This window comes from Lissotriton helveticus, chromosome 7, assembly GCF_964261635.1.
Source record: "Lissotriton helveticus chromosome 7, aLisHel1.1, whole genome shotgun sequence".
NCBI lineage: Eukaryota > Metazoa > Chordata > Amphibia > Caudata > Salamandridae > Lissotriton > Lissotriton helveticus.
In genome coordinates, this window is record NC_136068.1 from 1296820371 (window position 1) to 1296846060 (window position 25690).

Consider the following 25690-nt stretch of genomic DNA (forward strand, 5'->3'; position numbering starts at 1 on the left):
CTCTCTCCTCTATCGACATCATGTTTGGGGACTGACTGTGGGCACTCTCTTGGTGGGATTCCCAGAGGGACCTAGATTAATTGGGGGAGATTTCAATGGTGTGGTGGACAGGGGGGAGTAGGCCACTCACATGGGACTGCGGAGACGCGGGCCAATGTTCTCCATTATTTGACTCCCTTTTCGACCATTGGTGGGTTTTTTACACCCAAGAGGGCTTAATCTTTTTACTCAGGCACACACCAGTAATTTGTCCACATCAATTATTTTTTTCTTCCCAACTGCGATATTTGCAGGGTCATGAGCGTTCAAATATTAGCTAGGGGGCTCTTTGACCATTCCCCCTTGAGCATATATTGTGGCTTCAAAACACCACTCCACACTAGCGCCTGGATACTTGGCTCCTTCCCAAGCACGAACATAGGTGACACATTTCCGCTGGGGTTGGTTCTATTTTACAGGTTAACTGCTGGCTCTGTGTCCTACCCGGGCACGGTCTGTGGGGCGCTTAAGGCCACTATCAACGGAGACATTATCAGTTACCAATCAAGGGTTAACAAATAGCGAGATCAGACACTATTGGACCTGGAGGCTAGAGTGCACTAACTGAAGTACCTACAGCAAGATCTCCTGTCTTTAGTCACCCTCAGAAACATTATCTATACAAGGGACACTATCAAGCAGTTACACATGGACGAGGCTCAGAAGCCATTGAGCACCATCCTGTCACGTACTATCAATGGGGTAATAAAGCCAGCAAGACCCTCTATTGGTTTTGTGGTACACTCAAACATACCCCGATTGAGCACATAATTGGTCAATTAGGGGTGGGACTCATTAGCGCAGAGGGGATCCTGGGTGAGTTTGCAGCATTCTATACACAGCTTTATACGAGGGAGGACAGACTAGGCAGGGCAAAGGTGGAGCGTTGTCTCCGTAAGCTTCCGCTACTGCAGTTCTCGGTTGTGGAGCGGGACTCACTTGAAGCCGAGCCTGGAGAAGAGGAACTTTTAGTAGCCTTGACCCAGCTCCAGGGCAGGCAAAACCCTGCCCCTAACAGTTTCCATGGGGAGTTTTTTCAAGATACTGCCTCAAAGATTAATGGTCTGTTACATTCCATGCCTTTAGAAGTAACATAGGATGAGTGTGGCAGACCTCTATGTTGCAGAGATTGTGGCGATTCATAAACCTGGGAGACCTTTCGAGAGCTGTTCTTCCTATCATCCGTTTTCTTTATTGAACGTGGTGATCAAAATTTTGCAAAGGCATTGGTTAATCGGCTAATGCCACTGACTGACAGTCATACTTTACTTGGCTTTGTGTGTTCTCTCCTCTTTCCAGGTGTCACAGACGAGAGGCAGCATTTTAGGGACCCCCTCTGGAATCCAGGTACCCAACATTGTCTTTTCCTGAGTATTCATGTATAGTCTTCTTTTGAGCTGCATTGTATTGTGGGCTATTCTGACCCCTTTGTCCCTCGCTTGTGAGTATGTACGTGTTCTCCTTCAAGATGGCTGATGTACAGATTTCGGACCTGTATTGTTATATTAATAGTGATTTCTTTTTTGAAAAGGCTTAATAAAATGTCAGTCAATAAAAAAGAAATCTGACACCAATTTATAAAAATAGACAGTATATTTATCGCATTTTACACACTAGAACGAAAAAGATCCACTGAAGGCTTTCGAACATATAGATTTTACAAGCAATAATAAATAAATACAATTTCACTCAACCGCGAACAAGCCTTGGCAAAGTCAATGAATTTGCACTTAGAAACTTTTTCAAAGATAACGTAGGTGTCAATGAGGTCGGTTAGTAGTTCTTGTGGCAACCAACTCCAGCAGGGAGCCAGTAAGGGGACCAGCAAGGTCCTAAAGAACTGTCATTTTCACAGAAGAAGCAGTCCTTCAGCAGTTGCAGTGCTCTATCTGCTTTGCAATGGATTTCTTTGAAGTGGTCCTAATGGGAGGGATGAAGGATGCTGAAGATGCTCCAAGGATGCTGTGGATGCGATGTGATCAACTGGAGTCTTCCTGAGCTACCAGTCACCCGTTGTCACGGTCACAGGCCAATCCTTCTTGGGTCAATTACTACCCTTCTGAGGGTCCCAGCAACTCTCCAACAGTTCTCCCAGGCTCAGCAAACTCAGATGCAACTCTGTGCATCAGGTCTTGGTCCTTGGTGCTGAGTGGCAGTGGTGGTAGCGACTTCAAGACTTTGGGCAACCATCTTGTCCCACCGGACTTCGTCAGCTGCTGTGTCCTTGTGCTGCAAACAGGAAGCCAGTCCGCTAGCCCTCGGAGTTCTCTTGGCTTGACTGTGATCTGGAGACAGCTTTTCAATGAGCAGGACACGGCAGGCACAGTCCCTCTCTTTGCTAGCCACCAGGTGCAGGTGCAGCAGGTGGCTAGCGGTGCAGCCTCTCATTGCTGGTGGGCTGGATATCAGTTTTAATCTGGTTCCCCCAGTGAATAGGTTTGAAAAAGCAAGAAGTGACAGGGAGTTTGGAAAAAATACACCCTATGTGTCGGTCAACATGTTTGTACCCATGAGTGACATTACAAGGAGTTCAGGGGCATTCGTCAGAACCAAAATGGTACACTCACTCTGCAATAACAATTCTAAAACCGGATCCCGACCAAACGATAGTAAGCCAGATGAAGTTGGCCCACAATGTCTTAGTCATGGGGTCTACTGTCGTACTAAATATTGTAAACACAATAATTAAAACCTTTCAAGTACATGACAACAATGTACAAGTCTACTCCTACAGTGAAGTTTGTAGAACTGAGTGAGAAAGTGAGACAAGTATCATCCACCAATTTGCACACTAGTGCTGAAGGCGGAGTGAAAGGTAATCTTACCCATAACATAAGTGTTCTGTTTACTCTTGAGCCTCGAGTGGCCGCTTAGACTGCAAAGCTGTATGGCACAATAGTAAAAGGAATAAAATCAGATCGGATCATGGGCTGCATATAGAAAGCAACTAAGGGGCCACTAGATATATACAGAAAAGGATTTGCAGGGTAATATCTGTTGTGGGATGGCAGCAATAGTAATGCCAACCATTACTACTAATGCAGACAACTGCTATTTGCTGAAAGGTGGATAATGTCTGCTCTCAGATGAAATAATAGTACAGGAGACCAATGGGGGGGGGGGGGGGGGGGGAGGGGGAGTGGTCAGGAGAGACCTTTAAAAATGTTAATCCCTTCTACATGGAGTTATGTGTGAGGGGTCATCCGGGATCCGTTATGTGTTAATACACCAAAAGCAAAGACCGAGATATGGTCTCAAGTCGCAGCTCCTAGCTTTGCGAACAACAATTGAATGTATGAAACATGTGCAAACAAACACCAGGCATCGACAATCTGGGAGACAGTGTGGGGGAGGTGGCTTAAATAGTATGAGCATCGAGAAAGACATCTACAGGGGGGATTTTGGGTGCAACCAAAATCCTGTAACCCAGTCTGTAACAATGTGTATGAGAGTAATTCACAAATTGTTATGCTCATTGTCTGTGAAGTCCCAGAATGGCATGCCTTGCGAGAGTGAAGTGAAGCCGGGTACGCCTTATAAAGGGACGTGCATCGGCACAGCTACTTAATGAGGAGCAGGTGTAACAAGCAACATGGGAAATATAGTGATAGAAGGACTACTAGACGCCAGTAATGGCATTGTGTTTATAAAGCCACGGGCAACAAGGCAGGAACCATGGGGATTGTAGTACCAATCTCCAAAGACAAGGTGATGGGGTTTAGAGACCCTCATGATTAAAGGGGTCTCATATAACGTGATACAGGATCATACTCATGTAAAAAAGGTACCCAATAAATTAAGCAGCACTGTATATCATAGGTGTCAGAAAGAGAACAAAAAATATGGTATCTGCAGCAGAAACAAGTCAAGTGTTGAGGAACACTAGAGGGATGTCGTGAGTGGTTTAATGAAGAGAATGAAGACCCTAAAATATGTGACATGGAGAAATGCTGGAGATCCATGGTTGAAGCATGTGGTGTGAGTTTCAAGCCACAGGTGCATATTAATGAAGGGATTTGAGGGCAATAGTGGGTGCCAATGGTAAAGAAAATGAGTACCCTATTCCAGTCATATAAGCCGCAAAGTATGTGCATGGGTCAAGGTAGTATTATGAGTATAATGTGGGATAGTATGTGGTGGAAGGGACCACCATGTAGGTAGTCATGTCTTTGTATAAGAGTGATGGCCAAAGACCATGGTCGTTATAGGGCAGTCCATGGAATATCATTGTTCCGTCCCCCTAAGTGACTTTAGAGTCAGATAATCCAATGCGGTTCTCTCTGGAACAACAAGGTCTCCTGGTTACCCATGTAGGTGGTGTAGTGGGGTTTGTATATGATAACCCATCTAATCTCTTCATCGGTATGAATGGTCGTCAAAATATGTCTGGTTAGTTTTGTGTTTGATTTTTTGCATCTCACGGAGCTGCAGTGTTCAACTACCCGGGTTTTTACCTTGCAGGTATTTGTACTGGAATCTGAAGGGACAGATGATGATGTAGATGACCTCTCTAGTGATGCTATTTGTATGGTTGTGTAGCACCCACAGGGTCCTTCACCCTAGGTCTATCTGAGTTAGAGGTTGTGTCAGATGACAGACTGAACAAGACCACAAGGGAAGTGTCCCAGTGACAAAGACCATAACGTATCTTGACTTTCTCTCTGGGACGTAAGTAGTCTGGTGTGGGTAATCCTGTCTCTAATGCTTTTGCTCCGTTTAAAGGCAAACAAAGGACTTTCAAATTTGCCTTCACTGGTATTGAGAATGTGCCAGTTTTTATTAATGGCCTTTTTTACGGTATCGGTCAGATGACAATGAGCTAACGCATACCATTCTATCTGAAGTGCGTTTGGGGGGTGTTTCCAGAAGAGCCTCTCCATGATTATTTCTGGCTCTTTTTGCCGCTTTACCGATGAGATTCTGTGGATACAGTCTCTGTGCAAGACTGTTACTCAGTTCCACTGTGTGTCTTTTGAACTTTTCCAGTTCTGTACAGTTTATCCTGATTCTGAGGAACTGTATCACTGGAAGGTTGTTTTGAAGCACATGTGGGAGGAAACTGTTAAAAAATAATGAGAATATTCAAGCCATGGGTTTCTGCCACAATTCTGAGAAGATACCACCATCCTTAGGATATAATAACAGGTCTAAGAATAGCGAATCCTTGCTGTATTCGCAGGTGAATCTGAGATTGTTGTTCCTGGTATCGAGCCACTGAGAAAAGGTATTCAGCATTGTGGTATGGCCCTACCAGATGACTAAAATATCATCTATGTATCTATTTCATAGTTTGAGGTTCGTCTGGAAGGGATTGTCAGCTGGATAGATGTGGGTGATCTCAAAATTGTGCATGCAGACATTAGGAATGCTTGGCGTAAATGTACTCTCCATAAAAGTGATAGTCACCTGCCAGTTGAGTTCGTCTTGGAACAAGAAAGAGTTATCCTTCATAGCTATGGACGCACAATCCATGACAAAGGAGGTGGGGGGTAAAATCGTCTCATTCCCTTAATTTCAACAATGCTTTAACTGTTTGTAGGGTGTCCTTTTCCAGAATGTTCTTACAGAATGTTAACATCATAAGACACCAAGTAGTGTATGTAAGGATCAAACTGAAAGTCAGTAAGGAAAGTGAGAACTGTTTAGTATCTTGTAGGTACAAAGGCATGTCACCCACATCTGAGGAACCAATCAACAAAGTGGGAGAGAGGCTCAAGGAGAGACCCGATCCCTGAGACAATGGGTCTTCCTGGGGGCGGTTGTCTGGGTTCGTGAATCTTTGGTAAGATGTAAAAGTAGGGCATCTTTGGGTGGGCGTTAATTAAAAATTCTGCCTCACTTCTTGTGATTCATTCTGTATCTCTTCATTTTCCTACCAAAGCGCTAATGATTCTCTGGGAGTAGGGTACCTATGTAGGGTCCTACGGTATTTTGTGTCACTCAGTTGTCAGAGGCATTCTTCCTGGTTTGTGTAGGAATCTAAGATCACCGTTGTGACACATTTGTCTGCAGATATTGTGATAATTTCCATGTCTGCCCCAAAAGATTTCACACAATCCATCTCTTCGTTGGAAAGGTTGAGGAAAGGGTGTTTTGCTCAGGATTTCAGGGATTCCCCCTCTCGATACTCAGAGCTACCTAGCCCCTCCCCAGAGGTGTGGCTACCAAGGGACTACCTGCCCCTGGTAAAAACAATTTGACAACTGGCTTCTCCTTTCGTTGCTCCCAGTGCCAGCCTGTCTGCCTAAACAATAGAGCAGCGCTGCTCCCAAGAGTTACCCAGTTGCGCTTAAGTGGCGGCTTCTCCCCTGAACTTTGCCTTTCAGGCTAACACTCGTGTGGCTTTCCGGCAGGGGTGAGGTAACACCTCTATCCCATTCAAGCCCCTGCTGTGTCCTTTCCTGGGAGTCGTTAGCACGTCTCCCCAGGAGGGCAGAAAGCTCTCTGCAGGACAAGCCCCATGTACATCAGTAAACAACAACTGGAGACCATGGGCAACTAAAGTGGCAACTTCTAAATTTGCCCTTTGCCCACTAGTGACATTAAATTCGATGTAACCATTAAATTGGATTTAATGCCCTTATTCTTTTGATACCAAACAGTACCAACCTCAGTAGCACCATTCATAAGTTCGCAGGGCTGGAGTGCCAGCCTGTAACTCTGTGCTTGCCAATGGAGCTTCTAGCCTTTCCACAGTAAAAATTATGATTTAGCTCGGACCTGGAGGATGCCGATGGATCTCTTGCAGGACCAAGTGGGGAAAGCCCATACGGCGACGGCCCTTACTGACTATTTGGATTTGAACTGGGGAGGAGTTGACATGTCCTACTCGGTTAAATGGGATGCTATGAAAGCGGTGATGTGCGGCGCGTGTATGGGCCTGACTTATGGAGTGCGGAAGCAGTTACTCCGGGACCTAAGTGAGGCGGAGGCTCGCCTACAGAGTTGTCAGACTATTTCGGACCCCGATGACTCGGACTTGGAGTCGGAGAGGCCGGCCCGGGAGGAGGTCCATGACATATTGACCAGACTGGACAAATACACTTTAGGCCAGTACCGTCAGCGCCTCCATCGAGAAGGGGACAAGTCGGGGAGGTTGCTAGCCTGGATCCTTAAGAGGGAGTTCGCCCCGGAGCGAATCGTTGCCTTGCGCAATCCTGCGGGGGACCTGGTGCACTCGGAGGCGAGTATCCTCGGGGTCCTCCAGGCCCATTTGCAGGCGGTATATGCTGCGGACCCTTCGGTGACGGAGTCCGCTTCTCAGTCTTACCTTCGGGATTGACTCTTCAGACCCTATCGGAGGAGGCCGTGGAGAAGTTGGAGGCGGCCTTGTCGCTTCGTGAGGTCAGGGTGGCGCTGGCTAGTCTACCGAGGGCCAAGGCCCCGGAAGTGATGGGTATCCGATGGGTTTGTGCCGGAATTTTATCAGGCGTTTGAGGAAACCCTGAACCCCTGGCTCCTGCAGGTTTAGTGTGAGGTGCTGGAATGTGGCGCCCTCCCGCCTACTATGAATCAGGGTGAGGTATGCATGATTCTCAAGCCAGGGGGGGGACAGCTGCGACCCTGCGGCGTACCGGCCCATTACTCTCATTAATACGGACGTAAAAATCTTCACCAAGGTCTTGGCCACCCGTCTGGCGCCTCACATGGCGCACTTGGTGCATCATGATTAGTAAGGATTCATTCCGGACCGCAACTCCGTGATGAACCTCAGACGCTTGAACCATATTCTGCATGAGGTCCGGGATAGGGAGGACCCTCAGGTCCTAGTGTCCATAGAACTGGCCAAGGCATTCGACGCGGTGAGCTGGGGGTATCTGTTGGAGGTGCTTCGTCGGGTGGGACTGGGCCCCATCTTTTGCGAATGGATCCGGATCCTATATGGGGTACCTCGAGCCAGGGTTAGGCTCGGAGCGGCGCGTTCAGAGGACTGGCCTTTGGGCAGAGGCACGAGGCAGGGGTGCCCCCTCTCGCCGCTGCTCTTTGTCTTGGCAATTGAGCCTTTGGCAGTCTTGGTGCGGACGGAAATGGCACAGTGGGGGATCAAAGTAGGTGATACCGTGAATGTGATCTCCCTGTATGCGGATGATGCTCTGTTTTATTTAACGTCCCCGTGTGAGTCGCTCCCGTTTTTACTACGACTATTGGATCGCTTTGGCGCAGCCTCGGGTCTGCGGATAAATCTCGGGAAGTCCCTCATATCTCCCTTGGCGGGTTATGGTGCCGACCGGAGGATGGACCTCCCGCAACTGGGATTGAGATGGGAGCTGGAGGCCTTTCAGTATCTGGGCATTCAGGTGGCATTGTCGGATGACCAGCTATTGGCCCGTAACGTCGGACGGGTGGTGGGCGCCCTTCAGCAGTCCGTGGCGTTCTGGAACACGCTTCCGTTTTTCCTCATGGGACGATTGGCGGTGGCCAAAATGGTAATGCTGCCACGTCTGCTATACGTCCTGCAGAACTCTTTGTGCCTGATTCCCCCGGGCCTGTCCCGCACGCTTAACTCATTACTTATATCGTTACTCTGGGCGGGTAAGCGCAGCAGAGTCGCTCTGCACACTATTGTCCGGAGTTGGGAGGAGGGAGGTCTGGAAGCTCCGAGATTTGACCTGTATTACTATGTGGCGCAGCTTCAACCAGCTGCGCGTTGGTTCGCCGGCATAGCGAATTGGGAACTGAGCCTTCTGGCGGGTAGGGCGGATGAGAGAACTCTCCAGGTGTCACTAATGCAAGGGAGGGGAGCAGATGAGTCCCTGCCTTATGTAGTACGGCATGCAACGGGGATTTGGCAGAGGTTCGTAGAGAGAATCTTGAAGTGGGCCCCTTTTCATAGGGAATTGCTGGTGTGGATTCTGGCGCCTGTGGTGCTAATGGAAGACCATACGTCCTTCCGGAATTGGAGGGAGGGTGGCTGCGAGTCCTTGGCGGACCTGTATCCGGATGACTCCTTGTGTCCTTTGAACGGGCTACGGAGGCCTTTGGACTGACGGAGGGGCAATACCTCCATTATAGGGGACTCCAGGAGATGGCGCGGGTGACCTGGCCACAGTTCCCAGAGGCGCCTCCGATGTCCCACACCCTCAACGTCCTCCTTTCCTGTGGTAGAGGATGGCGGCTGATCACATTGCTGTATTCAGCCGTGCGGCGGGACTCGACCCCACCGGTCTCTCCGGCCTGGGTGGCCTGGGAGGCAGACCTCGGTGTTGCCCTGGAGCCTGGACAGCGCAAACGAATCGGTGCTTTGACCCATAAGGTGTTGTGTAATGCGAGGTTCAAACTCATTCATTTCAACTTTGTGCATCGCACCTATATGACCCCGGTCTCCCTACGCCGTATCTCTGACGACAGACGAGATAACTGCCCTAGGTGTGGACTGGATGGAGCAGGATTTCTACATCTGGCCTGGGAGTGCCCGCCAGTCGCGGACTTCTGGCGACAGGTGGTAGAGCATATTCGGAATGTCACGGATCTCCGGATCAACTTGGCCCCTCTTCAATCTTGGTGGCCCTGGTCCCCAAGCCTAAAAAGAGAAACTTATCCTATAAGATGTTGCAGCTGCTCCTGGTCTTAGTGAGGCGCAGGGTGGCTATCACTTGGATAGGTTGTAGAGCCCCTGAGATGTCACTCTGGCTTAGAGACGTCAGGGAATGGTCCTTGGCAGAGGAAACACATATGCAACACACACGCAGGGATGAGAAGTTGCAAGAGGACCTGCTTGCGTGGAGAGTGATGTGTGCTGTGGAGAATTCGGGTAGCGATTCGGACGCCACCAGTGCTGAACTGTTTACCCCGGAGGGGTCGGAGTCCGGGGGAGGGGGCGGTGGGAGCGGGGATGGGGGGACTGTCATGGAGTAGTGTCCTGCTGGTAACGCACGTATAATCTCTGTAATCGTTGTGATTTGCTCTGATTCCCAAACGGATCTGTTTCTGACTTTGACGCCTGTGCCCGGTTGGACCCTGTTGAGCTGAACGGACTATGTACGCCTGTATTCTTATTGATGCCAAGTTTATGGGGGGACTGTTTTTGCTGTTTTTATATTACATTGAAGTTTTTTATTCGTTCACAATCTCAAATCGTGATGATGTATTTTCAACGTGCTGTTCCAACGGCATACACATACGCTTCACCATGGCTACGGAGTCCATACGTTTGTTCTCATACTGCCGCCCGGCCCCCGGGATGTGGGCTGAATGGCTGTGTTCTTTCTGAGTAATGTCCAGATCCTCGGACCGAGGATGACTTAAGTTGTGGTTTACTCCGATGTATGCCTTTTCATCACAATAAAAACAAATTATATAAAAATAAAAAAACTATGATTTAGGGTTTTTACTGCTGGAACATGTAAAAGTACAAGTTCCACTTTTTAACATACAGCACCTTGTCTTAGAGCTCATCAGGCCTGCAATGGGGAGATTTACATACATCACTTTAAATGGTAAAGTCGAGATAGCAGTTCCAAACTACTCTTCCAGTCTGCAGTGGCAGACTGGAAGCCATGTTTTACCTAGTCTTACTTAAGGTGGCACAGCAAGTGCTGCAGTACATGGGGGACACTCTAACTTCAATGCCCTGGATACCCCTCGTACCATATACTGGGGACTTACAAGTAAGTTAGGCGATGCCAACTGGGGGCGAGCCAATTAAACATACACCATTTTAGCAGGGCTCAAGGCATTTCAAAGTCATTACACCAGTACATAGCAGTCAAAAATAGGTGCAAAAGGTTGTGTGTGGGGGGGGGGGTAAACCTACAAAAAGCCGGTTTCCTCACATGAATTAATAAAGTTATGTTTACAGTACAATAGCGTGAGCAAGTTACTACAGAATACCAGAGCCATTAAGGCAGTTGTCTTTTAAGATCTAAATGAAGCTGCAGGTAATACTGTTCCCTCCTGTAAAGTGTTCGGATCAGTCCAATTCTTTGGTCACTAGAGGCACAAACTTTCTGCTTCAATGCAAAGAAACACGGCATGTGCAATTCGTGCACTTGGGTACCTCCTCACACCCAACGAGGGAGCTATTAGTGGCAAGTGTTTGTGGTAGCAAGGTCGGTTGTAAAGGAACTCTTTATAAAAGTTCTGAACTTTGGTCCACGATGGGAGGGATATCAGTGTTGCTGCTAACAGCAATTTCTCTTCCAAGTTCCCAGAGTGGTGACCAGGGAACGAGTCGGGAGTACACAATGGTGGACAGCGTCCACCCACTATTTTCACAAGGTGAACGCCATCCACTCTGCCAAGTATTTGGGCCCCACTGAATAATGTGCTGAACTAGTACTGATGTAATTTCTAAACACACGGACACTTCCAGCAGCGCCTGCATGTGGGGCTTTCTTATTTAAGATTCCTGCTGGGCCCATAAGAAAGGCCGAATTTGAGGGGTTATCAGGCCTCCTTTTGTTCAAGTCTCTTGGCTGGGAGCAGTCAGGAGCCTCAAACCTAGATCCGAATGAAGCAGAGAGGAAACAAAGATTAGCACTTCACACATACTTAAGAAGGGCAGCTTTTCACTTTGTTTTCACTTTGTTCAGTCCCTGTTCACTGTAAGAATGTCAGATGTTTTGGTCTTTTCCAGTATTTACACATAGCAAATTGCATTTTTATAGGGCTTACTACACCTGAGGAGGCATTGAAATAATTTAAGTACCACTATTTTTCTTGTATAGCCCTACTCATCCCAATGCAGGGTTTTAGAGTGCTTTACATCAACACACACATATTACATGTACAATACATTACATAAGTTTGTAAATGAATGTACAGGATGTGTTACATAAAACTGGGGATTACAAGGTGTAGAAGTCACATATCATCTTCCGTAGCTCACTGTGCTACTAGCCTCGCAATGCACTCAAACGTACACGATAGACCTGCTAAACATATATGTGAGGGCTTTACATCTGATGTCACTTCTTGTGATGCCACTTCCTGTAAAGTTGTGGCTTGTGATGCCACCTTCTATGATGTCAATTCCTGTGATGCCATGTGTGATGTCATGCGCCGTGATATTGTGCGCTGTGATGTTGTGAACTGTGATATCGCGCGCCGTGATGTCACACGCCGTGATATCTAACTAGATTAGTACCCCAGTTCTTTTTTAAGGACATGTGCCTTGGTGGCGACTCGAAGGTGATTCCTCAGGCATACCAGAGAACGTTATTGGATAACCGAGCATACTGTGATGTGTTAACTGGATGCTAGGACGTTCCCTTATCCTGGAGTATTGTGCTACCCTTTCACCCCCGGCTAGCTAGTTTTATTAGGATGGCTTATTTTTGCCTTAGTGTTTTAAGTCTCGCCTGCATAAGCATGCACATGCACTCTCGCTAGCGAGACTATTGTGTTCTTTAAGGGGCTTGGAACCAGTCCATTACTTACCATTTGCTTGAAACGCTGTCACTCTTTATTGCTGCCTTCTGAACGGCAAGCCCTCGCCACGCGTCAGTTCCTGGCGCATGGATCCAGCACAGAATAAATAAATGTGATAAGTACTCCTCAGCCACTGCTATGATGTGGTCAACGTTGGCTGTATTATACCACTTTTTTTGTTATTTTACCTTCCCCTAGACTCGATCCTGGATCTTCTTCTCTCTGGTCCCTGTTTCTTCTCCCCTTAACACCCTCCTTCCTGTATTTCTTCAACTCTTCCCAGAAGCACAAACAAATTAAATAAACGCTATTAAAGCAGGCCGCGCTTTTTTTTTTAACTGCCTCGTTACCCACCTGCCCTCCCATTAAACTCTCACCCGCCCTTTTGATACCCACCCGAGTGCCAAAGCGAATGGCTTGCCCATAGGCGAGACCTATTGGCTTTTCCAAAGCTTGTTGTATAGGGCAACAATGTGGCCTCTTGTCCACTTTGTGGCACTATACTATCGCAGCAGAATTCAGCCTGCGGAGAGGGACTACGACTGGGCAGAGGTTTATTGGTAGCACATTTTATGCTGATGCTTGCTCTCTGTTCTGGAATGAGAGGTCCATGGCTTTCAGCCATTTGCTGCTGCTTGATTCCAGTGGATACAGAACGGGGCCAGTGCTTTACTGCTGCTCATTCAAGTTCAGTTCATTTTTACCCAATATCCAGCATATGATTTCTAACATTTTTATATATTAACCTTTTCCAGTACACTCTCACACCTACCACTTCAAATATAACTCCTCACCTCTCTCCATTCTTCTGCTCCTTCCGCTGGACCACAGGACTGTCTCCGAACCCCAGGGCATCCATGAGGTCATCAGAATCATCTTCAAAAGTGAGCTCATCCTTCTTGCGAGGGGCAGCGATAGGTTTTGTGGCAGGGGTCACAGGTGTCTCTGTGAAACAAGCAAGGAGATTACTGATATGAAACTGAACAGACTCCACTATTAAAAATCAGGCCCCTCAAAGCTGCAGGCAAGTCCTGAGGATGTGACCTCCCTCTACGCCTGGTTTCTCCCATTAGTTCTAAAATAATATTATGATGTGCCAGACAAACTGCAGCTGCAGTTCATTCCAGAACATCAGATTTTGGTGGAAGGCCCTCAAGATCCTCTTAGCAGCTCCATGTCACTTCTTTTCAGCCTAGGGAGTAGATCCCTTCTTACCTTCTCAATACCCGGATATCAAACTTCTGAGCAACGCTAGCATCAGGGGGGTATTCCAAGCCCCTGCAGCCCAGGGGGTGGCCCAACCCTTCAAGGGCCCACAGACAATTCAGGGGGTCCCCATTCGATCCTAGGACAATGAATATATGTGAGATACAGGAGAGTATGGGGCCCTCTTCATATTCTGCCGGGGGGCGGGGGGTGGCATCATTTTGCGTTACGCCACGGGCTAGCACTGCAGCGTCATCTTCAGCACGCTCCATTGTCAGAATGGCAGGTCCTGTCTACCCCGGACACTGAGCTGGGGATTCTCACACTACTCCTACGAGGATGAACAGCAAAAGCTGAAGTGTAGAAACGTATTTTGCTACATCATGGCTGTTCAGGAAGACATAACCCCTAACAAAAACAAACCAAGCACGGTCTGACAGAGTTAAGCAACGTGAGACAAAGCCACAGAACCACTGAAGGCATTTTTTCACTACCTTCAAGTTGAGAGCAAGATGCCGAGTCTGTAACATGAAACAGCCTTGTCAGCAAGTGGTACTTGACAGACCACTAGAAACAACAGAAAATACAACACAGCACATTTTTCCTTTACAAAGCAAAGTAGCACAAAGCAAGGAAGTAAGGACAATTCGTTCATTGGCACATCATATTTTTTGTTAATTGCTCACATGACCCCAAAGGTATCTTCCTTAATATTACAGCAAGTTACGGCTCTTCTTGTTGGGGCAGAAAATTCCCTGCATAGCCATGGAAAGCACCCCTCTTTCAGACAATGGCTGCTGCCCTAGCTCCCCAGAAAATGACGGTGATAGTAGTGTAATTTTATATGCAGGATGGCCTTTTTACCTGTTTTGCATGGAACCTGCTGGGGGAGATGTCTAGTGGTATCCTCCATGTGAAAGTGTCATTCAGTTTTCTTGAACTGTGGCCCATTACCTTTATCATGTATGGGCATGCATGAAGGGTGGCACGTGCATGTGTAGGTTGTGGTCAAGTGTAAGGTGTGTCTACACTGCCACCTACACTGCCATCAAAGTGCTCTGTGGTGTTCCTCGGGCCTCAATTCTAGCTTCGACCTTATTTAATCTATACGCAGAACCATTAAAAGCATAAACCTAGAAAAAACCTCAGCTGCAACCTTAAATCAAGACACAGATTAAATTCAATTCTATTTAAAATCTTCAAAGATTGAAGCTAGGGGCAACCTATGATGCTGTACATGCCAAGTCCAAACCAGGATGCGAGAGAACTTCCTTGGACCTCAAAAACTTAATTTTTGTAGGAGCCCTCACAAGCATCAAGTGCCCCACTCAGATCTGTTCTTAACTCAGATGCGAGACCGATTCCTTCTCCAGGTAGCTATGACCACCTCATCCCAATACTTTGAAATCTGAAATGGCTATCCATCACAACCAAAATCACTTAAAGGTTCCGTGTCTTGTGCATACAGCCATGAAGAAAACCCTCCTAAATTCTAAATATTTACAACAACAAAAACAATCCCTCTCAAGAAGCACCCACGACACCTTGGACTCTGCCTCTCTATCATGGAATAATACCTCTCTCGATCTTCCATAAGCAGCTCAAAGCCCTCCTTTTCTGCCAGTTCCTAGACTAAGGGTCTGATACATAAAGTCATTTTGCAGTCGCAAACCATCCGATTCTCAACACTGCAAGGCACAGCTTTCCAAACTTTTTATGTTGGGGACACACTTTTTGGAGATGCAACATTTTGGGACACAGTAAGGCAGTGTAGCCAGCGAGCGTAGCGTACCGAGCCCGAAACACCTAAGGGGAGTTCAGGGGGTTCTCACTCACTCTGTCTCTCTCTGTCTCTCTCTGTCTCTCTCTGTCTCTCTCTCTCTCTCTCTTTCTCTCTCTCTCTCTCTCCCTGTCTCCCCTCTCTGTCTCTCTCCCTCCCTCCCTCTGTTGCCCTCCTCCCTCTGTCTGTCTCCCTCCCTCTCTCCATCTCTCTCTGTCTCCCGCTCCCTGTCTCTGCCTCTCTGTCTCCTGCTCTCGGTCTCCCTCTGTTTCCGTCCCTCAGTCTCTGTTCCTCTGTCTCCCTCCCTTTGTCTGTCTGCCTCCCTCTCCCTCCCTCTGTCTCTCTCTCTCTCTCTCTCTCTGTCTCCCTCTGTCTGCCTCCCTCCGTCTGTCTCCCGCTATCTCTGTCTCTCTCTGTCTCCCTCCCTCTGTCTCTACCTCTCCTTCCCTCTGTCTCTCCCTGACTGTCTCCCTATGCCTCCCTCCTCCTCTGTCTTCCTCCCTCTCTCCCTGTCTACCTTCCTCTCTGTTACCCTCCCTCTCTGTCTCCCTCTCTCTCTGTCTCCCTGCCTTTCCCTCCCTCTGTCACCCTCTATCTCCCTCTCTCCCTTCCTCAGTCTCCCACTCTCTCTGTCTCTCTCTGTCTCCCTCCCTCTGTCTATCTCCCTCTCCTTCCCTCTGTCTCTCCCTGACTGTCTCCACTGCCTCCCTCCCTCCCTCTCTGTCTCCCTCCCGCTCTGTCTCCCTCCCTTTCCTTCCCTCTGTCACCCTCTGTCTCCCTCTTTCTCTCTCCCTCTGTCTCCCTCTCCCTCTCCCTCTCTGTCTCAGTCTCTGCCTCTATCTGTCTGTCTGTCCCTGTCTGTCTGTCCCTGTCTCCCTCTCTCTGTCTCCTTCTCCGTCTGTCTCTGCCTGTCTGCCCCTGTCCCTGTCTCTGTCTCTGCCTCCATTTGTCTCTGTCTGTCCTGGTCTCTGTCTGTCTCTATTTCTGTCTGACTCTGTCTCCCTCCCTCTCTGTCTCTCTCACTCTCCCGCTGTCTCCCTTCCTCTCTCTATCTCTCTCCCTCCCTCTCCCTCCCTCTGTCTCACTCACTCAGTCTGTCTCCCTCTTTCTGTCTGTCTTCCTCTCTTTCTCCCGGTCTACCTCTCTCTGTCTCCCTTCCTCTCTCTCTCTTTCTCCCTCTGTCTCCCTCCCTCTGCCTCTGTCTTCCTACCTCTTGTCTGACTCACTCTCTCTCTGTCTCCCTCCCTTTCCCTCCCTCTATCTCCCTCTATCTGTCTCCCTCTGTCTCCATCCCTCTATCGCCCTTCTCCCTCTGTCTGTATCACTTTATCAGTCTCCCTCCCTCCTTCTGTCTCCCTCTGCCTCCCTCTCTCTCTGTCTTCCTCCCTCTATCTCCGTCTGTCTCCCTCCCTCTGCCTGTCACCTCACCCCAGCTTACAGGGCACATATCTATATCATAGACTACTTCGACTCCAAATTCTCCTCTTCAAAACTCGTTCACTCACCCACCCTCTTCTGAGACCCGACAAGCACCCCTCAAGTGCATTTGTAGGTAAATAAACACCCCGCCAAATTCACATTTTAGTCCTTCACCACTGACATGGCACCTTCCTCAAGGACCTGCATTCCAACTTTATAACAGCCCCCTCTCATCCGCCCCATATTGTATTTGGTGACTTCATCTTGGATCGTAACAGACCACACTATTCCTCTACTCTTACTGGACAACTCAATATCCAGAACACACAGGCTGCCCTCACATTTTCAAGGAAATATTTTCAATATCATACTAATCCTTAATCCACCTCCTCACCCAATATAAAGTCCTCTCATCTCCTCAGCTCCTTAACTCACATGCTTTATGCTGTGAACATATGCACCGGAGTACTTCGCAGGTCTTTAAAAGACCATTTACATGTTAATGGGGCTTTGTTGTGAATCGTCTGCCCCCATAGAGCAGTGTCTCGGAGTCTGCCTCAAAAAGGAATGCCTCTTAATTTTAGCAGCAGTTATGTGCTAAGTGCCCTGTCATCCTGCGACACACCCACCACTTGCAGGCGACACAGTACTGTGTCGGGACACACAGTTTGGAAAGCCCTGCTGCAAGGACTTAAATGCTTTTAGGAATGCATTCAACTAATTTTGAGAGTCAGGAAAATCTTTCCCACTGACAAAATGAGTTTAGAGAACCCTACTGAATCACAATAACGATGGAGTGTGAAAGGGATATCCCCTCCTAATTGTCATTTTGTACGGTAAGTATCAATGGTTTTCAACCACAATTGGGGTTGCAACCACTGATGAGCAGTGGCCGGCAGGCATGGTTTGCAGGTGGTGGGGCGGGTGGGGGAGGTGGGGTGGGGTCGGGTGGGGGAGGTGGGGTGGGGTGGAGACGCAGTACGCGGGGGGCAGAGGGCTAATTAAAAAAATATATATTAAAAAAACACTTACCTTGCCGCGCCCCGCGTCTTCTTTCCTCGTCAGACAGGGACAGGAAGTACAGCCAGGCTGCCCAGACCAATCACAACGCTGCAAACCATTGTGATTGGTTTTGAGAGTTCTGGTTCGACAGGGGAATGGGAGCCTGAGAGAACGGGAAAGTGTGCATGACTGGTTTAGCCGGCCCGAGAGGGCCGAACAAACTGTCATTAAGCACTTAGGGAGTGGGCAAACCACTCATCCATTGCCCTGCCACGAGAGCAGAGCAGCCCTAACCGCCCACCCGCAGAGAGGCAGGAAACATAAAATGATAATAACTCTAAGTTATTATCATTTTAGGTTTCTTCTTTCTCGCACTGCTTAAAAGTAGTGGGGCGACGCTCCTCCCCCAGGGCAGAGGAGTCAACCCTGCAATGAGTTACTGAACTTCAAGAACAGGGTGGTAATAGATTTAAATTTGTAAAAGGTGGTGGGTGATTTTGGGGGAGTAGGCTGTGGTCTAGAGGACCACTGCTGTGCCCACGAAAACTTTTCCCAAACTGACAACTTTTTTTTGTTTTTTTTCTTTTTTTTTAAAGCTTCAAGGGTGCCTTTAAGGAATATGGGCTGCTTAAAAAAAGTTTGATGTTTGGGAACGCAAACAAAGAGATGGTAGGCTGCTGTTCCTTTCAGGCCACACTCTCTGCTATGTAGCCAATCCCAACTGGTCACCAATAGCGATCTGCCAAATAATATTCGTTAGTCAGGTCGTTTAAGACCCCTTTATTTGGACATTTCTCAATGAGACTTATTACTACATATGTTGCATCCTAAAATCAAGGACAGGTCACAAAAGGTCAGTGCGCAATTTGTGACCACTTTCTAATACCGGTCTCTTAGTACACGAGGCCCTCTTTTCCATATTGACTCTACAGACAGACGAAGTGCATGCACACATTTTGATTAAGTCTATATTTTAAAAATTGTCTTAACTCTTTCTCCATCTCGATGTCATCCACACATGTTCATCATTGTTGCAATGTAAAACAACCTCCCACCAACCAGCCCTGTTTCACTATGTCTAGCTCAGCAAAGGTCGAAGTCCACCGGACTCCACACATGTTTACCTTTCAAAACAGTGGCTTTCGCTGTGTGCCGGTGCAGCCCAGGTCTCTGCTTACTGCTTTTATAAAATGATTTATTTCTTTCTTTATTGTTTTCATACAATGTAAACAACATCATATTTAAAAATAACAAACTAAGGCTCAGCAAGGCATCAATTCACACAGCTAGCGTAGTCCTAAAATATGAGGGCAGTGGGTATGCCGGCCTATATCAGTATCCCTTAATAGGCCCTGCCTCCGTGAGGCGGATCACTTCACATCAACTAACCCGCTGCAGACAAGAGGTTGCCCTGGGGCGCCCCTTGTTTGTTCCTCTGCCATCATCCTCCCTGATAGTTATGGATAGCCATTGTCCATGTTTCTCAAGGTCTCTTTAGAATGAAGCTGTCAGGCCAGTACCCCAAGTGTCTCTTCGCCTTCCTCCTGATATTGTGTGAGGAATGATTTAAATGGGTTCCATGTATCTATGGATCGTGATGTGGGGGAGGATTTGTGAGTACGATTCAAATTGTTCATTATAGTAAATCATTGCTTATAGCCATTGTTTACATTTTGAGCAGAAGCCCCTTCCCCAGTAACAATCGACTAGTCGTTGGGCTAGCAGCAACGCTAGCACCAGGTGTTTTTCATGGAGCTTTTCTTATGGGTTGTGGCGATTTGCTCTGTCCAGTCAGGCAGAACCACCTTGGGTTACAGAGGGACATCACGGGCAAGCATCTGTTTCAATGTAATACTTACATCAGTACAATAGGTTGACCTCCTCCGGCAGGGCCATGCCAGAGGTAGAAAGTTCGCCTCTGGTTCTCCACATCAGAAGCAGCAGGAATTTGCACGAAGACAAAAACAGTTCAATGTTTTCGGAGTGTTAATATGTCAGATATCAAAATTTTAAATATATGATCCTCAGCCTGCTACTAGAGGACATCATGCTTGTTTGGGTGCAACAAAACCTCAAAAACCTAGGGGGCATTTCCACCCCTGTTTCAGCCTCCATTCTGCTCTCGTCGAGCACTCTCTTTCAGGGAGGCCCTCCAACACCAACAACGTCCCACCCTCACAAGACCTGTGCGACTCGCTGGCCACCTTCTTCCACCGCAAGGTCACAGACATCCATGCCAGTTTCAACGCCACGACCGCCCCGACAACCACTGAGACCTCCGCACCCAGGACCACCATCCGCACCAACCGCCTGCTCTACTGGACCAACATCAACGACGATGACACCATCAAGATCACGAACACCATCCACTCCGGATCTCCGTCAGATCCATGCCCACACCACATCTTCAAAAAGCCAGCACATCCATCGCACCCAATCTCCGGAAAGTCATCAACACCTCCTTCGAGACCGCAACCTTCCTGGAGAGCTGGAAGCACGCAGAGATCAACGCCTTACTCAAGAAACCCAAGGCGGACCCCAAGGACCTCAAGAACTTTCGGCCCATCTCCCTGCTCCCGTTCCCGGCAAAGGTTATTGAGAAGACAGTCAACGAACAACTGACCCGCTACCTCGAGGAGAACAACATCCTGGACCCTTCCCAGTCCGGATTACGCAGCAACCACAGCACCGAGACTGCCCTCATCGCCGCCACCGATGACATCAAGTCCCTGCTGGACAACGAAGAAACGGCGGCCCTCATTCTCCTGGACCTGTCAGCCGCCTTCGACGCGGTCTGTCACCACACACTACGAACACGCCTCCACAACGCTGGGATCCAAGAGAAGGGCCTGGACTGGACCACCTCCTTCCTCTCCGGCAGAACACAGAGCGTCCGCCTTCCCCCCTACCGCTCTGAAGCCACCAAGATCATCTGTGGCGTAACCCAGGGTTCATCCCTCAGCCCAACCCTGTTTAACATCTACATGGCACCACTCGCCCACGTCGCATGTCGGCACAACCTCAACATCCTCTCCTATGCCAATGACACCCAGCTGATACTCTCCCTCACCAAGGACTCCCACACCGCCAAAACCAACCTTCACGAAGGAATGAAGGCCATTGCTGAATGGATGAGGAACAGCCGACTGAAGCTGAACTCGGACAAGATGGAGGTCCTCATCCTCGGATCCAACCCTTCGGCCTGGTATGACCCCTGGTGGCCGACCGCACTGGGAACCGCTCCAACACCCACCGACCATGCACGCAACCTAGGAGTCAACCTCGACTCCACCCTCTCCATGACTAAACAGGTCAACGCCGTCTCCACCTCCTGCTTCAACACCCTCCGCATGCTCCGTAGGATCTGCAAGTGGATCCCCACTGAAACGAGAAGAACAGTCACCCAGGCCCTTGTCAGCAGCAGGTTGGGCTATGGAAACGTCCTCTACGCAGGAGCCTTGGCAAAACTCCTGAGGCTGCTCCAACGCATCCAGAATGCCTCTGCACGCCTGATCCTCAACATCCCTCACCGCAGCCACATCACACCCCACCTGAGAGACCTGCACTGGCTCCCGGTCAACAAGAGGATAACCTTCAAGCTCCTCACCCACGCACACAAGGCACTCCACAACACCGGACCAACGTACCTCAACAGATGACTCAGCTTCTACACCCCCACCCGCCAGCTCCGCTCTGCCGACCTCGCCCTCGCTACAGTCCCCCGCTTCCGAAGAGCGACCTCAGGCGGTAGATCGTTTTCCCACCTCGCCGCCAAGATCTGGAACACCCTCCCCATCCACCTACAGCAGACCCAAGACCTGCTGACCTTCATAAAACTCCTCAAGACTTGGCTTTTCGAGCAGTAGCAGCATTCCCCACCCCAGAGCCTTGAGACCCTCACGGGTGAGTAGTGCGCTTTACAAATGATATGACTGATTGATTGATTGATTGATTGGTGTCGCCCGGTATAAAAATGAAATCAAATGTTAAGTGGTAGTGGTAGTGAGTAGGGTGTCCAGTGCTGGTAGTGTTGGTTCGGAATGGAACCTAGGGTCAAAAAGCCTGCAAAAATCCCTTAGTTGGAAACAGAGGAATGAATCTAAGGGACAGGTGGTGGGCAGGCTGTTAAACTCTGCAAGCATGAGGGATGTCCTGTTCTGGTAGAGATCGCTCCACTGTGGGAAGTTGTGACCAAGCTTTAGGTTTGTGCGTCGCTATCAAGGGTAGTAACGCAGGGAGAGTTTCTGGGAGTATATGATGCTATGTGCCTTTCGTTTCTAGAATCCCTACCAGACCTCGACAGTGCAGGCAGCTGTGGAGGTTTTGGCTTAGAGGTGGGTGACTTGACTTTCCAATCTGTGAGGTAAGTGGAGTGGGGCTGATACTGTCCAACTCAATCGCCACATGTACAATATGAGTGACGGGAGGATGCCAGTATTATGCAAAGTGGCTTGGGCACTTTTGTAATACAATTCAGGATCCAGTGCTTCAAAGCCACTTAAGTGGAACAAAGTATAAGCATGTTCCAAGTCACTCCCACCCATTTGCCAGTCCACACCAGTCGTTTAAGCTGTGTCTTTAATGTGTGTAAAAATGATTTATTAAGCTGTAGAGGAATAATAATAAAAAGATATAGCAGGCAGCGCAGTAGAACCATTTTTATGAGTCTGGTACGTCCTGCCAGAGATGGCAGCAGGGCAAGCCAATGCGTGACCTGGTCAGTAATTTGGGTCAGTGCCACACCATAATTTAAAAACATTACCAATTCTGTATCACGGTTAATATGAATGCTACAATATTTAATGGTATTATTGCACCACTCTAGTGGGTAATCCGGTGTAAATTATTGCTTCATAATAGTGAGCAGGAAGAGCTGAGAAGTTGCCCAGTTTATCTTAATGCCTGATAGCATCTCAAATTGCACACATTCTTTCATCGCAGGGTTTAAAAAAAAATGCTTTTTATTGATTTTAAAACTATACACCAACATGGATAGGTTACTGTTCTATCCACTACACAGCATAATCCTGATACATTTGAAAAAGCCATGATATCCACAAAACAGTATAATCATTGTATATTGCTGCGGACTGCAGCATAGTCTTGCTACTAAATTGCACTTATTAAGACAACCACCACAGTTCGTACGTTCTGGGCCACCCTCAATATGTTCTTTTGCTTCAATATCTCCTCCATATCCCGCATTTTATACATTTTCATTTCTGTGCCGTAACCGAGTCTCTAGTTCTCTCCTTGTCTGTCTCTCCCCGGTAGATTGCTCAAGCAAGTATGCCCATAGGGGTTCCCAAATGTCTTTTGGCCTGGACGTAGGTGGCATCATCTCCGCATATGTTGCCAGCAGCTCCTGGCAAAATATAAGATCATTTAACCACTCTTTAAATTTGGGTGCGCGTCCTCTGCCCCACCTGTAGACCACTCTACGTTTTGCAAGAAGTAGGCCCAATGAAACATATTTCCTGATTGAGGCCTTTAGTTCTCATCGCAGGGTTGATGCGAGTTTCTAGGCTCTGTATTTACAGCGCCATATCATCTGCGTGTAAAGATAGGAGTATGTGACGATTGAAATACCATATTGCGTATTCACTGTAGTGTTGCCTAGGTTTTGCTGCAAGCCGTTTGAGAGCTTTGGCTAATAACATCGGGTAGAATGGGCACCCCTGGCAGGTACCCCAGGCAATCGGCAAAGGCTGAGAGCTGACACTGGTAATGCATAGGTGAGTAGTTTGGCAGTATACAGTAGTCTAATCCAGTCCACGATGAGGCTTGGCGGCATCCCCATGCAAGTGGGAACTGTGAAGAGGTCGTCCCATTCTAGGGAATCAATCGCTTTAGCAGGGCCCAGGAAGACAGATGCGGCAGGCATTGGTGGGATTCAGGTCTTTAATTAACGCATATCGGGTGCGTAGATTATGAGATGTGGAGCGCCTGTAATGAATCCAGACTGGTCTGATTAGACCAGGTCTGGTAGCAACAAGGTGAGGCAGTTGGCAAGAAGTTTCGTTAGGATGTTGGTGTCACAATTAATGAGGGAGAGAGGTCGGTAGAATTTGCATTCATGAGGGGGCTTATTGGGTCCACACCGAACCCAAGAGGTTTCAGGGACATCAGCGGCAGATCTGCGGCTCTAACGGGGCAGACAGCGGGCACCCGGTCACTTAAACTAGGCTCGTTCTTTCTAGGTGCCTCTCTTCATAGGATATTAATAGAGGGCAAAAGTGCCATCAAGGGATTTCATTGGATACTCTCAGTCGAATCTATTCAAGATAATCACTTATTGGTCTAAACCCAACTGGTGGCTGACTTTTGAACAATCAAAGTATCAGTCTAGTTATTTAAGGCATGTATATTCAACAATAGATAGTTCTCAGACACGGGTATGTCTTCTACTAAAAAATAGACAGTTTAATATGAACAAAATTTAGAGGGGTACTTTAAGATACAACAAAACACCATGATAGAGGACATACAAATTATAAAACCTTCAGATCACAGGCATCAACATCTATTCCAAATCATAATGAAGGATAGGAATCTGAAAAAAACAGACAATTCCTAAAAGTCAACCAATACTGGAGAAATAGATGTATTTTGTCGACGTTTCGGTCTTCTGTGGCAAATTTGTCCATCGGACTATCATCGGGACGAAGAGTAGATTGTAAAAGTAGTCCCTAGAATCTGGTCAGACACTCAGTTTTGAACCAGAGAGATCATGTCGGTTTAGAAACTTTAAAGGGGCCATATGAATAAGTTCCTTTCGATATGAACACTATCGTGGAAAGGCAATAATCTATCTGAACAATAGTGATGAAACACGCCGTTTAGTGGGATCGGGTTTCAAAAAAGTTTCCTTGTGGCTCCAAAACGCGGTCCACTTGTGATGCAGACGGTATCTTCATAGGAGGAGCCCACAATAACGCTCCCTGTGTTGTGGTTTCAGAACTCCAGTTATTCCATGTTATTCCATTGTGTCCTTCGAGCACACATTCGTCCCAGTCTACGTGGGTTGTCTAAACATGGTGTGCCTGGAGTGGGGGCTCAAAACCGCTTTACCCCTTCGCCTATCTCGGGTCCATATGACCTAGCGGGTGTTGGGGGGCAAGCATAGGTCCCGCCAGCCGCACTCAGAGAAATGTTGGGGCGGTAATCACCCTGATTTCTGCGGGGCGCCCCAGCACCATGCCCGGCAGGCAGTCCTCCGTGTAGCCCAGCAGAATGCTGATTATATGGGGGCGGGCCTGTACCTTACGGCGGGTAGTGTTTTCACGGCCAGTTCGTCTTGCTACACTGATGTTGCAGTCATGCTTGGGGGCTTGTCAGGTCAGTGGCCCAGCACAAAACCACCGCTAGACGGCGTACCTGGGGCTGGCAGCGCCAGCTCCCTTCACAGTGTCTGGCAGGCTTCTCACGCATCAGCCATTTTGTTCGCACTCCCCTCCATGGCCCCTGCGACGCCCAGCACCTTAGTGACGGTGTCGTTCAGGCTCTCCAACACAGTACTAATAAGGGTTGTGAAACTTACAAATCACAGCCACTAGGCTGCCCCCTTGGAATCCCTTGCACGCTGGTGGCAGTTTGATGCTTAGTGCAGCTCACTGAGACAAACATTGTAGAGGGCAGCTTGTCCAACAGGGTTCAGAGTGAAATGAGAGGCTGATGTGAGGCTAAGTGAAGCGGTTGATTGCCTCCAACTGCAAGAGCCTCACTGCAGTGCGGCCATTTTGCACACTGGCTATCTGCCCCTCATGAGCCAGCTTGTTTACATCCAGCCTCCCTACTCCCACAAACCCCAAAAGCTCGGGTACTGTTTTTCTTGTGGGTGGAAAAAATGAGAGCGATACCACTTCCCCTGGGATC

General features: G+C 48.3%; 1 protein-coding gene across 3 annotated transcripts in view; it reads right to left on the minus strand.

Moving 5' to 3' along the window:
* Positions 1 to 25690, minus strand: part of FBF1 (Fas binding factor 1) — a 596028-nt gene that overhangs the window by 438627 nt on the left and 131711 nt on the right. For all 3 annotated transcript variants that reach the window (XM_078654557.1, XM_078654558.1, XM_078654559.1), the window contains one exon: positions 13203 to 13353. In XM_078654557.1, the coding sequence (XP_078510683.1) occupies positions 13203 to 13353 (151 nt within the window). The remainder of the gene's footprint in view (positions 1 to 13202; positions 13354 to 25690) is intronic.